We start from the raw sequence: 12,559 nt of genomic DNA, 5'->3' as shown, positions 1-12,559 counted from the left end.
CCCCCCCCCCCCCAAAAACCATGCCCTTCATATGTAGTTTTTCTGGTTCGACTGGAAGCCGGAATCTAGGGTTTTTCTTGTTCTCGCGACCGCAACGATGGTGATCTCTTCTTCCTCTTCTTCCTCGACATTCGGTTTTGCTTTTTGCTGATTGATTGCATTTCTGATCTCAATCTCGATGGTCTACTACGTGATGTTGGTTTTGGGGAATTTCAGGGTAAAGGAACGGGAAGCTTCGGAAAAAGGAGGAACAAAACGCACACTCTCTGTGTGAGGTGTGGACGCCGCAGTTTCCACATCCAGAAGAGTCGCTGCTCCGCTTGCGCCTTCCCGGCTGCTCGCAAGAGAACCTGTAATCTCTCTCTCTCTCTCTCTGTATTTGTGTGTGTGAGCCTTAGGATGTGAATGGAGCTTCTGGGTAGTTTCGAAATGATATCTGGGTGACGACGGAAGGTTCTTGTTCGGTTAATGTGTTTACTAGTATATAGAGAGAAGAGGGAAATCAGCTCATCGACTACCGTGTTTACTAGTTTTAGCGAATCGGTAACCTAAACGTTGTTTCTAGTGGAATTCGGCCACCTGATTTCATCGTTTCTCCACAAAGTTGGCATTTTTTTTGTGCGTAAGGGTTGTGATGTTTGTGCAAGCGAGATTTTACATCGTCTGTGTTTGGGTTTTGCAGACAACTGGAGTGTAAAGGCCATCAGGAGGAAGACGACTGGCACAGGAAGAATGAGGTATCTCCGCCATGTTCCTCGCAGGTTCAAGACCGGTTTCAGAGAAGGTACTCTTGATTCCCTGTTTCGATTACACGATCCTTGTCGGATAATCTTCTGGATTTTCTTGATTCTTGTTTCGATGACACGATTCTTGTTGGATAATCTTCTGAAGTGTTTCTTCTTGTCTGCCCTTTGGAAAGTGACTGCAACACAAGCGGCTTATTGGATTTTACATGTATTGTTTCATAGGTACGGAAGCAAAGCCAAGGAACAAGGCAGCAGCATCCGCCTAAGCCAGCCGTTTGAGCTTTGAAGCTTTCACAGGGAAGAGTAATTTTTTTTTTTTGTAATTTTGATTCTCTTATGATGGATACTGCTGTTCATGGGGAGCTGATGAAGCATGTTTCTCTTGGGTTATCCTCTCCTTCAATTGTTTTTCGACAGAAGTGGAATTACTATTTGCATTTTGTCATCATTCTTTTGGGTTTTTTTTTTTCATGTTTTGCCCAAAAAAAAAATCATAGATTTCATCTTCTATTGGGCTGCATGATACAGATTGGAAATGTGGCATTTTCTGGTAAAATTTAAGTAACGTTGATATATTAACATTCATAGTTTTTTTTTATAATAATTTTACGAATTTTTTTCTTTTTTTGTATCTCGTCTTGATATATATATAATTTATAATACTACCAAATGGTGAAAAGGTAAGAATGCAACTTAAGTGATTAGCATTCTTAGTCTTCAAGTAAACTTGCTGCCTTTTGGATTTTGTTATGGAGAAATTTATGACCCATTGGTCGTTACATCCAATTTCTGGTTTCCATAATTGCCATATTAATTGATATGCACTCAATTCACAAATCATGACATAATTTGTTAGTTACATTATATATTATATAAATAAGATAAAGACATAATTAACAATTAAAAAACAATGAATATCCAAAAGGAAATAAAAACTCTTCAACATTAATGTTACATTATTTTGCATTTCCTCCCGCAATAGTTTCGTATATTTTTTTTTCTCCCCATTAAAGCCTCCCTATTTTTTTTTATTTCCTTCGGTCTGATCTGGCATCGCCCCACAACCCTCGGGTCAGACAATCGGTATCGCGGATAGTAAACCCTGATCATATACAACAGCTGGTAAACTACGCAGAATAGATAAATCAGCCGAAACTGATCAGGAATGAGAGTTTCTATAACCGGGTTTCGAATCCACAATCTCCTCTAAGCCTGCCTGAGAGGTCTTGTCATAAACCAGTGTGCTGGGACCAACAAAAGATTTTTCCTTTAAAAAAAACGAAGGTTGGATTCAAGACATGGGACATGCAATTTCAGACGCGAGAATTATCTTTTTTTTTTCCACTGTAAATAGATTATGTTCAAACGCATGCGGAAAAATTATATGTACTTTTTTTTATTTGCACCATGGGGAATCTGTATGTGTATATATATATATATATATATATATATATATATATAAAGTATAAGCACAATACCTTAAGCAATTGTGTCTTTTTACTCGAATATGAAACTTTTGGTGGAATATTTATGGTACTTATTCACCATAAAGCTGTGATAGTACCAAACGAAGTATTCGCAATATTTTTAAAATATATAGTGCGAATATAGATCGGAAAACATTTTAAATTAAAATAATATATTTATATTAAATATTAAAAAAAAACATTTCTTGCATATTTTAATGGATAAAATAATTGGTGAAGAAAAATTGATAAAATAATTGCAATTTTTCTAAAATACTATATATCACATCAAGTTATAAATTCTAAGTTAACATCACTTCCTTTTAGAATTATAAATTTAGAATGAAAAAATATAACATGGAATTGGTGGGGAGACTTTAAATTAGTTCTCAATTCATTTTAGATTAGAACCTTAATCAGCGTAATTAATTATAAATTAGTTCTTAATTTAGGGTTCTGTGAATATTTATTTTCCATTCATTGGAATGCAGATAATAAATGCAGATTTATCATATAAGATTAGTAAATGATAATTTTCAAGGAGGATAATTAAGTGGGACCCACGAACTGAAAAAAGCCTTCGTCATCCTTAGTCACCTCGCCATGTGAAACCTATGACGCGGTCTCCTCCCCCCCCCCACTCAAAAAGAATCTACACACTCGCACACACGCGCGCGTCCATGTCGTCGGCCTTTCCTCCGGTGGTTTTCCCGGTGCCGCCAAACGACACTGCTCCGTCTTCTTCTTCACCTCCACTCCCGGTGATCTCTCCGTCGGGTGAGACCAACGCGACTCTGTCTCCGCCTTCACCTTCCGTCTTCGATAACGGGACGAACTCGGAGCCACCGGCGACGGCTAATGGATCTTCGTATACTCCGGCGACGAATGTATCCGGTGGCAGAGGAGGCTTGGCGAGTGGAGCAATGGCGGGTCTGATCGTTGGCGTGATTCTTGGTGCTACGATTGTGTTGGTCGCCGTCGGTATCTTCGTGTTTTTCTATAAGAGAAAGAAGAGGAAGGATGTCGAGGCCTGCAATGGCGGGCCCTCGTCAGATTCAGTGGGTCCGAAAGGTGAATCAGGCGATGAGCTAATCTCTCTCCGAGAATCTAGGGTTTTTGAATTTCAAACTCCAGTTCTTTTAGTATTGACTATGTTCACTGAGTTTCAGTTAATTAATTATAAAATCTATTATTAAATACTTGTTTAGTATTCGATTCCTTTGTTTGTATTTGCTTTGGCTTCTTGTGAGGTTTGAACTCAGTGATTGTTTCTGTCGTATTGAATCTGATGTTCATGTCTGAACTTGAGAAAGAACAGCTTGATTCCTTTTCTCTGTTGTCATGCTTCAAGATGTGGTGTTCTTAGTAATTTTCCAAACTTTTAGCTCTCCTGTTGCATTATCATTGTTGAGAATTTAACTTGGGGTTCCCATTGTTGCAAGTGATCGGTTTCGGTAGAGTAAACGTGTTCCAATTTTGTGTAGGTAATCCTCAGCAATGGCATCAGGGTATATCAGAAATCGGCACGTTCCCCAAACCTTCCCCTCCTCCAGGATTTGGGGAAGGTTTCAAAGTTCCACAAATGTATCCATCAATGGATCCCCCTCCTTCGAGTAGTAGTTTAGGGTCTGACAGACCGCCGGGTGAATCTCAGTCTCCTGCAATGAATATGGGACTTTCACAGAGCATGTTCACCTACGAGGAGTTGTCTAGGGCTACTAGTAACTTCTCGAACATGAACCTTATTGGCCAAGGTGGGTTTGGTTACGTTCACAAGGGCACCCTTCAAGACGGGAGGATTGTTGCGATTAAACAGCTGAAAGCTGGGAGCGGACAAGGGGAACGTGAGTTTCAGGCAGAAATCCAGATCATCAGCCGTGTCCATCATAGACATCTTGTTTCTCTCTTCGGGTATTGCATGACTGGTTCTCAAAGGTTGCTTGTTTATGAGTTTGTCCCGAATAAGACATTGGAGTATCATTTGCATGGTGAGTGCTTTCTTGCAATCTATTTGCTTCGGTTAGGGTGAGATTGCAGAGAAGGAAATATGTTGAAAAATAATAATTGTTGATCCGTCACCTCTATAATGACAAACAAGGGTTGAAATTTTGTACAACTTATGAAAAGTTGCACAAGAAAGGGTCTCTTATGATGCCACCATGAACTAGTCTTAAAATGGTAAAAACACCATTTTAAGACTTTGAAATCAATGCTATTACTTTCAACTGGTTTCTTGTCTCCGCGTCCCATAACCTTGATACCATTACAGAGAAGGGAAGACCTGTAATGGAGTGGCCAACCAGGATGAAGATTGGACTGGGTGCAGCAAAAGGGTTAGCGTACTTGCATGAAGATTGTGAGTATTGTACCATGCTATATAAACTATTGCAATTTGCAATGCTATTTGTCTGTTTCAACTTTCTTCTGAGATTTGGCTTGTGTTCCAGGTAACCCCAGGATCATACACCGTGACATAAAGGCGGCAAATATTCTACTCGATGAGAGCTTTGAGGCGAAGGTACTTTCATACATGGACTCTATATCCTCCTTTTCGTCAATCCCCATTGATTATTGATCGAGTTTTGTCCGAAGAAAATCTTGATCTACTCAGTTTTGTAATTGAATTGCATCACCACTTACAACATTTCTTTCAAAATTGTTAATTTCGCTAAGCGTTTATGCCTAACTCCCTCATTATTTATGCAAATTGCAACTGAACATGCTAATTGTTGTTCAAGCTTACTGCTGGAGACATGTAATAAAAAAAATTAAAGATTGTAGTTCTCTGTAATTCTATTCAAATCCTTGTAAAGTAACTATGCTCTAGTTTGCATCAAAGAAATACATTCATAACTTCAAATTTTCAACTGTACTAATAATGTCGGGCCTGGTTTACCAGTTGGCAGATTTTGGACTTGCCAAGTCTTCCTTAGACACTGATACTCATGTTTCGACTCGGATAATGGGAACGTTTGGGTACGAATCTATCCTACCATTTGCTACCATAGTCCACTGTGACATCTAAATTTATTTTTATCGTAGTCTAATCGTCTTCTATATCCTTCTATTGTTGTGCATTCATGACACTTATCAATTCATCAAAGTGCAGTTACCTGGCTCCAGAATATGCTGCTTCAGGTAAGCTCACTGGTAAATCCGATGTCTTCTCCTTCGGGGTGGTGCTGCTTGAACTGATTACTGGACGCCGACCTGTTGATAAAGCACAACCTTTCGCTGATGATAGCATAGTGGATTGGGTCTGTCTTTTGTTTTCCCTTGATACCAAAAAAATCCATTTTTTTTCATATTGGATTTACGATAAGGAATCTCGAATCTGAAATAGTTTCTTTACACGGATCAGGCAAAGCCTCTGATGATGCAAGTTCTCAGTGATGGAAACTTCGACGTTCTTGTTGACCCAAAGTTGGAGAGAAATTATGACACGAGTGAAATGACACGAATGGTTGCTTGTGCTGCTGCCAGCGTGCGCCATTCAGCAAAGCGCCGGCCAAAAATGAGTCAGGTACTCCCGAGCAAAATCATAGGTTTCCCGTTTCAGTTTGTTTTTTTTTTCTGGAGAACTTCTTGATGAATCATGATAGGGGGAGTCTAGATTATGAAACCAGGGTATTTTAGGACAAGATTCAGAGACAAGTCTTGGTCTTAAACCGACATAGGCCTAGAATCTGGTTTTAACAGTCGAGAACTCTGTGTTTTTTTGGGGGCGTTCCAGATAGTAAGGGCATTAGAAGGAAACATGTCGATAGATGATCTAACTGAAGGAAGCGCACCCGGGCACAGCACCATTTACAGTATGGATGGAAGTGAAGATTATAGCTCGGCTCAGTACAAGGAAGACTTGCAAAAGTTCAAGAAGATGGCACTTGAAAGCCAAACATTCGGAAGCAGTGAATTCAGCGGAGTGACCAGCGACAACGGCCAAAACCCGTCTGCCTCCAGCACCGAAGGCCCTCGAAATACCCGAGAACTGGAACCCGAAAGATCCGAGAAGAAGAAGAGCTCCTCTTGATGATGAAGTACTCAACTCAGGTATACGTTTGGCTGTGTGAAAGAGGTGCTAACTTATTCCAAGTAAATGGGCTTTGTCTAGGGTTTAGGGTTTTAGCACCATCTCTTTACACTCCTTCTTCGACATTGTTGTCTGTGTTCGAATTCTTGAGCTTTTGGTCCGAAACTGATATATTCCCACGTGTGTATTTATTTGTAGCATTGTTGAAACCCCAAAAAAAAAAAAGGTTAAATTCATTCTTTGTGATTTGCGTATGAATGTTGAATTCGTTTTCTGAATCTTGGGCAGAAGGGTGTGTATACATAGATAATGAGTTTTGACACGCTTATTTTTTTTAATGTATCTGATTATAAATTTAATTTTGTTATTGCCAAACATCGTTTGAATTATTTTTTGAATATCATATTTTTCGATTTAAGCTATGGTTGGGTGGGAAAATAATTTTTAAATATCATATTATTAGTCACAAAATCTAAAAAAGTGAGAGCGGAGGGGTACTTTTGGAAATATATATATACACTATCATCGCTGTTATTAGGTGGCTCAAAACAATTCTGGGAATATACTCTGTACTTTCTCCTTTTCTCCATCTGAAAACGAGGGAAAAGAAAAGAAAATCACAGGAGAGGAAAGAAATCAGCTCGTCGAAAGCTTCCGTCCATGGCGTCTCGCCGGCGAGTCCTCCTGAAGGTCATAATTCTCGGCGACAGTGGGTAATTTCCTCATATTTGAATCTCGTTTCTCCGTCGTCATGCTTTGTTATTCTTTTTATAATGGGGAGGAAATTGGGTTTTCCTTAATTGATTTCTATGGATCTCCGTTCTCGATTTTCGTATGAGAACGATGTTTCTCGGTCCAATGATTGATTTGTTTTCGTCACTGATCGGCATTTTTTTCAATCCTCTGTTCGGATAGGGTCGGGAAGACGTCTTTGATGAATCAGTAAGTTTTCATTACTTGGATCTTGGATTCTGTTTCGATTTGATGTTTATTGCTCTCCTTTTATATCAGATTTTGTAAATTAATCTGCGGATTCGTTTCTTTTTTTCTTTTTCATTTTAGGTTTGTGAATCGCAAGTTTAGCAATCAGTATAAAGCGACGATTGGAGCCGATTTCTTGACGAAAGAGGTTCAGATTGATGACAGGTTATTTACTTTGCAGGTACTTGAAACTATATCACGCGTTGTTGGCTTTCATTGTTATTTAAAATTTATTACGAAATGTAACCATCAGATTCAAGAACTGCACATGCATTGTCGCTTATCCTCTAGTTTCATGTTCGATGGTGAAAGTTGGCATCTTCTGTATCAAATGATATGTGTTTCTGATCTGAATTTTCGAGCTTTTCAGGTGAGATATTTTGGTTAAATTAAGTCCAATCGGATGAAGAGTTTATCGAATTTTGTCACAATCTGTCTTCTTATGTTGTCCTGTAATAAGATCCTTTGAAGATCATACAACAGATTGTCCATCTGTGATTTATTCCGAGCCTTTTTGGTGTAATCTATGATTGTTAACGAGTAGGGATGAACTTGTTTCGTTGTTTGTAATAGATATGGGATACCGCCGGGCAAGAGAGGTTCCAAAGTTTAGGGGTGGCGTTCTACCGAGGTGCGGATTGTTGTGTTCTTGTCTATGATGTCAATGTCATGAAATCTTTTGATAACCTTAACAATTGGAGGGAAGAGTTCTTGATCCAGGTAAATTGCATTGCCCATTGGTCCAACAAAAACCTAGGATTTGGAAGGGGTGATATGAATAAAAACATGTGATTGATTGTGTTGTTCTTCATGGTATCGATGTTTAGGCAAGCCCATCAGATCCCGAGAACTTCCCGTTTGTCGTCTTGGGGAATAAGATAGACGTCGACGGTGGCAAGAGCCGAGTGGTGAGGAGGATGTTTGCTTTGTGGTTTTCATCCCCTGATTACTTAGTAAAAGCTAAGAAAACTCTTTCTCTCGGTTTTTGTTTTTTGTTGGAACGGTAAGGTTTCGGAGAAGAAAGCAAAGGCATGGTGTGCATCAAAGGGAAACATTCCTTACTTCGAGACGTCGGCCAAAGAAGGATTCAATGTGGACGCAGCTTTCGAGTGCATAGCCAAAAATGCGCTCAAGAATGAACCCGAAGAAGAAGTGTAAGTCACAATTCAACACTTCACACCATTACACATTCGGATTCTTATATCGTATCATTTCGGTCGGGTTGGATGAACTGTAATATCTTAACGATGGCAGGTACCTCCCCGACACCATTGATGTTGCCGGTGCTCGGCAACAAAGATCCACAGGGTGTGAATGCTGAAAACGATTGCCAATGTTTGCTTGTGGAAATTTTCCATGCTTTGAAATTAGTCGTTTTCTGTTCCTTTTTTTTTTTTTTTTTTGACATGCCGTGTATACATATAACATATGCTCCGTTGTTTCATTTCAGAATTTGTATGTTTCACGATTAATTTCATACTTGTCCATTTTTTTATTTTGGTTTGATGGATCCTGTCGTATATTTTTGTTTTTTAAACACGAATTCAAATATCTAATTTTTTTTTTCCATTTAATACCGATCCAAGGAAAAAACCACACCCAACTCTTGCAAAAATTGCGACAGTTGCTAAAAGTCAAAAGGATTTAAAAAAAATAAAAAAGTATATACTTAACGTTACATCTCATGATTTCTACCTCTTGTAAGTCTCTCTCATTCAACTATTTCCAGGAACGTTTTTGACGACTGGAATCCCTAAGAGCATCTACAGTTCATCTTTAGCACTCTGTTCCTTCTTAGCATTCAGCTCTTTGTTGATCAAAATCGCCATCTCCTTTGCACTTGATTTCGTCGAAAGCTTCAACTGCACATCAACAATGGTCAGAACTCCATGTCCATTCTGCAAAGACAAATCTATGGAGACACCGAAACGAAATCAAAAATGGTTTTTTTTTCCTTTACCGGTGTTTCCTTTTCTCTGGCTTTGTAGAGCAAGACTGTTGGATAATCATCTACCTGTTGCATCAACCATCAAAACGTCCGTTTCAATCATCCGATACGATGTGATTTTCAGGGTTTTGCTCATTGTTTTCGTTTTCTGTTTAGGGTTTCGGGTTTAAAGTTTTACTCGGTATCGGCATGAGAAAGAAATCTGCATCTACTTTACCTGGAGGAGCTTCGGATGCTCGTTTGAAGAGGCGTCTATCCTTGCAAAGACTAAGTTCTCAAAGCCCTTGAAGTGTTTAGCCAACTTCTCTACTTGCTTGCTCATTGCCTCACAGTTCATGCACCATGGTGTATACACCTAAATTTTCCATGACATACACGATCCATTCACATCATTTATAAATACGAAACAATTAAGAAAAAATCATTCAATCAAAAGATTGTGTTCAAGATGACAAACCTCGAGAAAAACATTCTCGGGGCTGCTCATGACCATCGCATCAAAAGTCTTCCCGACCACAGCCAATACACTTGCATTTTGCTGCAAATTTCAAAAAAAGGAGGAAGGTAAAAGAAACGGCGGAAGGTCAAAAAAGGGCTACGCCATATTGCCATGGCCGATATTTGATAACACCGTTTCGGAACGGTTCCAATCATGTCACACTGTAATCATCCTTTGGGAAACAGAGAAAAGATTTCCGTACTCACGTTATCTGGCACTGGCTGTGACTTATAGTAAAGCGAAGCAGTTCCATGCACGAGTCCAGAAGAAAATTCCTAGATTTGCAAATTCAGATGAGTTCATAGTAAACATTTTTTTATAAATGACGAAATCAAAAAGAAGAAGAAAAGAAAGAAAAATGACCAAGGGCTTTGGAGAGTTGTACCTCTATATTGCTAGGTGATGGGCCTGATTCTAGCAAATACTTGGAACTTAGATTATTGTCGAATGCAGCAACCTGTTAGGAAAGGACAGTGGAGATTTGTCACATAGGCTGGAAGTTTCGGCAAAAAGTATATCCCCCTGTGAACTATAAACCGCAAACTGCAAATCCTTTTATCGGAAAACTTACTACAATTTTATTTGCTTCTTCTATCCCGAATAAGGTCAAGAATGGCATAGCGAGGTCTTCATTTGCAATGTCGATATATATAAACATAAGCTGCATGGGAAAGAAGAATGTAAGACAAAGATTTACAGAGTAACTCCCACTAATCTTCAAGATTCAGTATTGGGAAGAACCTTAGATTTAAACTTTCTTGCAATATTTTCGAGCGGCTGAGCAAGACCCTCGAAGTCATCAGCTTTGGCAAAGACCATAACCTAACCGAAAAATTGAAATTAAAAGTTCTTTAATTCACAATAATGTTTACTTAACCAGAAAAATCCCGGGCCGGGACTAGAAAATAAGCATAACAATAAGAAACCTGACACTAGTTCCAAATCGAAATGGGAAATTCTCACCTGAAGCTTGATCGGACTGGAGTAAACCCTAACAGAATTGGTCTCGGTCAATCTCGTAATCAATGGAAACTTGTTGTTGTCCAGAAACTCTAGTATCTTCTCCCCTTTGTAAGGCCCATCTGCATGAGAAATACAGAGGATTTGAACATAATGATATTGGTGATGTTCCAGGTAATAGCAAATGTCCAAATTTGTCACAGCAAAATGAATTCTACAAAGGATAAAACATGCACTCTCTCTCCCAACGATACGAACTGAAAGAATAACTTTTGTGCAAATATTACCACTTCAAATTAGCAGGCTTACCATATGCAGTGTACCTTTCAGGCTCACTTTTGACCATTCCAATGAAAACGTCATCGGTTTTGATATCAGGAAAGAGAACTTTGGCAACATCGGTGTTGCTTGTTTCAACAAACTGAATTTCATTGTCCGAGGTCGCTGCTTTTACAAACTCGTCACGTTCAGAACCCTTCGTAAACAACATTTCAAAATTAAACCAGTCCTGACCAAACAAATGAGCTGTTTTTTGCCACAAAAGTGCCATCAACTACTGGATTCGCTTAACACATCCGTGTGATTTTGTTTGTCCAAGTCAAACATGACATCTAACTCGAAGAGTTCTACGAAAACTACAAGATGATGGTTTTGTAGGAGTTGGTTGATCGGTTAGAAGGTTCAGTATCCAAATACCTCAAATTTATTGAAGAGGCCAACAATGAAAGTATGATACTTCTTCAGAAATCCTTGGGCTTCATCAACTGAACTTATTCTAGTGACAGGCACACCGGTCTTTTTCTGCACCCAGATGACTATATCCTCCCTGAATATGATGAGACCAACGTGTGACAAATTTCAAAGACATTCAAAGATCTCAACAGAAACTCACACGAATCCAAAGCCCTTTTCGCTCCCAAAAGCACTTTCAGGGTCAGAACAGAAGGCAAAAGCTGTAGCTTGAGAACAAACATGTAATTGTTGTTCTCGCCGCAGGATGATGATAAGCACAGGAATGCATGAAATAACTCGTCCCAATCTCGTTTCTCTCCGCCTAATCAAACTATGATCAGCTAATTTACAACCTAAAACCAGAAGAGGAAATTACGAATTTGCTAATAATTGCTCAGACTCATCAACTGATCACTGAACCCAGATTCGAGATCCAGACTCATAGCATTGCCACTAGAACCTTTAATCTCTTCTTCGAAACTCGTAATTTCTCGTAATCGACAACAGATTAGGAACACTTACGCTGAAAATCCACCGGTATAAGGATGAGAAGTGCCGTTGACGAAGAGCAAAAGCGTCGGAAAGCCCTTGATCTGGAGCTCCGACGCGACCTTCGGGTACCTCTCGGCGTCGATCTTCGTCATCAGAACCGGATTATCCATCTCCTTCAACGCCGTCGCCGCCTCCGCGAATCGCGGCATCAGCTCCGCGCTTCTCGGGCACCACGGCGCGTAACCTAGGACCATCACGTACTCGTTCCCATCGATCGCGCGCTTCGTGTTGTCGCCGTTGAGCTCGAGGACGATCCTCTGTGCCCTGCTCACCATTTCCGCTTCCGATTGCTGCTCCGGTCGCTCCTCCTGGACTTCTTCGTCCACCGAAAGGAGCTGCTCCAGATCATCTGATTCTTCATCCCATCTGGGTTCATCGCTGGCGACGGTGGCATCCGACGAACGGGCAATGGTGATGAAGAAACTAAGGAGCAAGAGGAGGGTGAAGGTGAAGATGAAGAATTTGGAAGAGGGTTTTGGTTTGATCGACATGATCGTTTATGGGTTTTCGTCCAATTTTTGAAGATCGATCTGATCAAGAAGGTGATTGTAATGAAATTGGCCGAGATCCGGGGTTTATGAGGTTATTGTGGTCGGAATCCCACCAAGAATTACGGCGGGAGTCCAGATTTGGACAGTCAAAATA

At 39.9% G+C, this 12,559-nt stretch overlaps 4 protein-coding genes across 4 annotated transcripts; 3 read left to right on the top strand and 1 right to left on the bottom strand.

The window, feature by feature from the left end:
• The first annotated feature begins 20 nt into the window (after positions 1–20).
• Positions 21–1,217, top strand: LOC104817987 (60S ribosomal protein L37-3). The gene is made up of 4 exons (XM_010547404.1): positions 21–100; positions 217–352; positions 683–784; positions 969–1,217. The coding sequence occupies exons 1-4, from the start codon at positions 98–100 to the stop codon at positions 1,010–1,012; spliced, it is 285 nt and encodes a 94-aa protein (XP_010545706.1). The 5' UTR covers positions 21–97; the 3' UTR covers positions 1,013–1,217.
• A 1,614-nt stretch (positions 1,218–2,831) lies between these two features.
• Positions 2,832–6,483, top strand: LOC104817986 (proline-rich receptor-like protein kinase PERK15). The gene is made up of 8 exons (XM_010547402.2): positions 2,832–3,283; positions 3,697–4,200; positions 4,482–4,568; positions 4,660–4,730; positions 5,112–5,188; positions 5,322–5,469; positions 5,574–5,735; positions 5,946–6,483. Exons 1-8 carry the CDS (start codon positions 2,893–2,895, stop codon positions 6,240–6,242), a joined length of 1,737 nt encoding a protein of 578 aa, XP_010545704.1. The 5' UTR covers positions 2,832–2,892; the 3' UTR covers positions 6,243–6,483.
• Positions 6,484–6,795: 312 nt separating this feature from the next.
• Positions 6,796–8,729, top strand: LOC104817985 (ras-related protein RABG3d). The gene is made up of 7 exons (XM_010547401.2): positions 6,796–6,955; positions 7,158–7,184; positions 7,305–7,404; positions 7,797–7,943; positions 8,051–8,131; positions 8,232–8,377; positions 8,478–8,729. Exons 1-7 carry the CDS (start codon positions 6,903–6,905, stop codon positions 8,542–8,544), a joined length of 621 nt encoding a protein of 206 aa, XP_010545703.1. The 5' UTR covers positions 6,796–6,902; the 3' UTR covers positions 8,545–8,729.
• Positions 8,730–8,772: 43 nt separating this feature from the next.
• LOC104817984 (protein disulfide isomerase-like 1-6) lies at positions 8,773–12,520 on the bottom strand. Its single transcript, XM_010547400.2, has 12 exons — positions 11,885–12,520; positions 11,327–11,456; positions 10,940–11,105; positions 10,634–10,752; positions 10,412–10,492; positions 10,242–10,331; positions 10,056–10,127; positions 9,877–9,945; positions 9,629–9,709; positions 9,389–9,526; positions 9,184–9,237; positions 8,773–9,085 (listed from the first exon to the last, which is right to left on the bottom strand). The coding sequence occupies exons 1-12, from the start codon at positions 12,403–12,405 to the stop codon at positions 8,987–8,989; spliced, it is 1,620 nt and encodes a 539-aa protein (XP_010545702.1). The 5' UTR covers positions 12,406–12,520; the 3' UTR covers positions 8,773–8,986.
• Positions 12,521–12,559: the final 39 nt, after the last annotated feature.

This window comes from Tarenaya hassleriana, unplaced genomic scaffold, assembly GCF_000463585.1.
Source record: "Tarenaya hassleriana unplaced genomic scaffold, ASM46358v1 Cleome28, whole genome shotgun sequence".
In the NCBI taxonomy this organism is placed as follows: domain Eukaryota; kingdom Viridiplantae; phylum Streptophyta; class Magnoliopsida; order Brassicales; family Cleomaceae; genus Tarenaya; species Tarenaya hassleriana.
The sequence above is the reverse complement of the archived record's forward strand: the minus strand, read 5'-3'. Positions and strand labels throughout refer to the sequence as shown.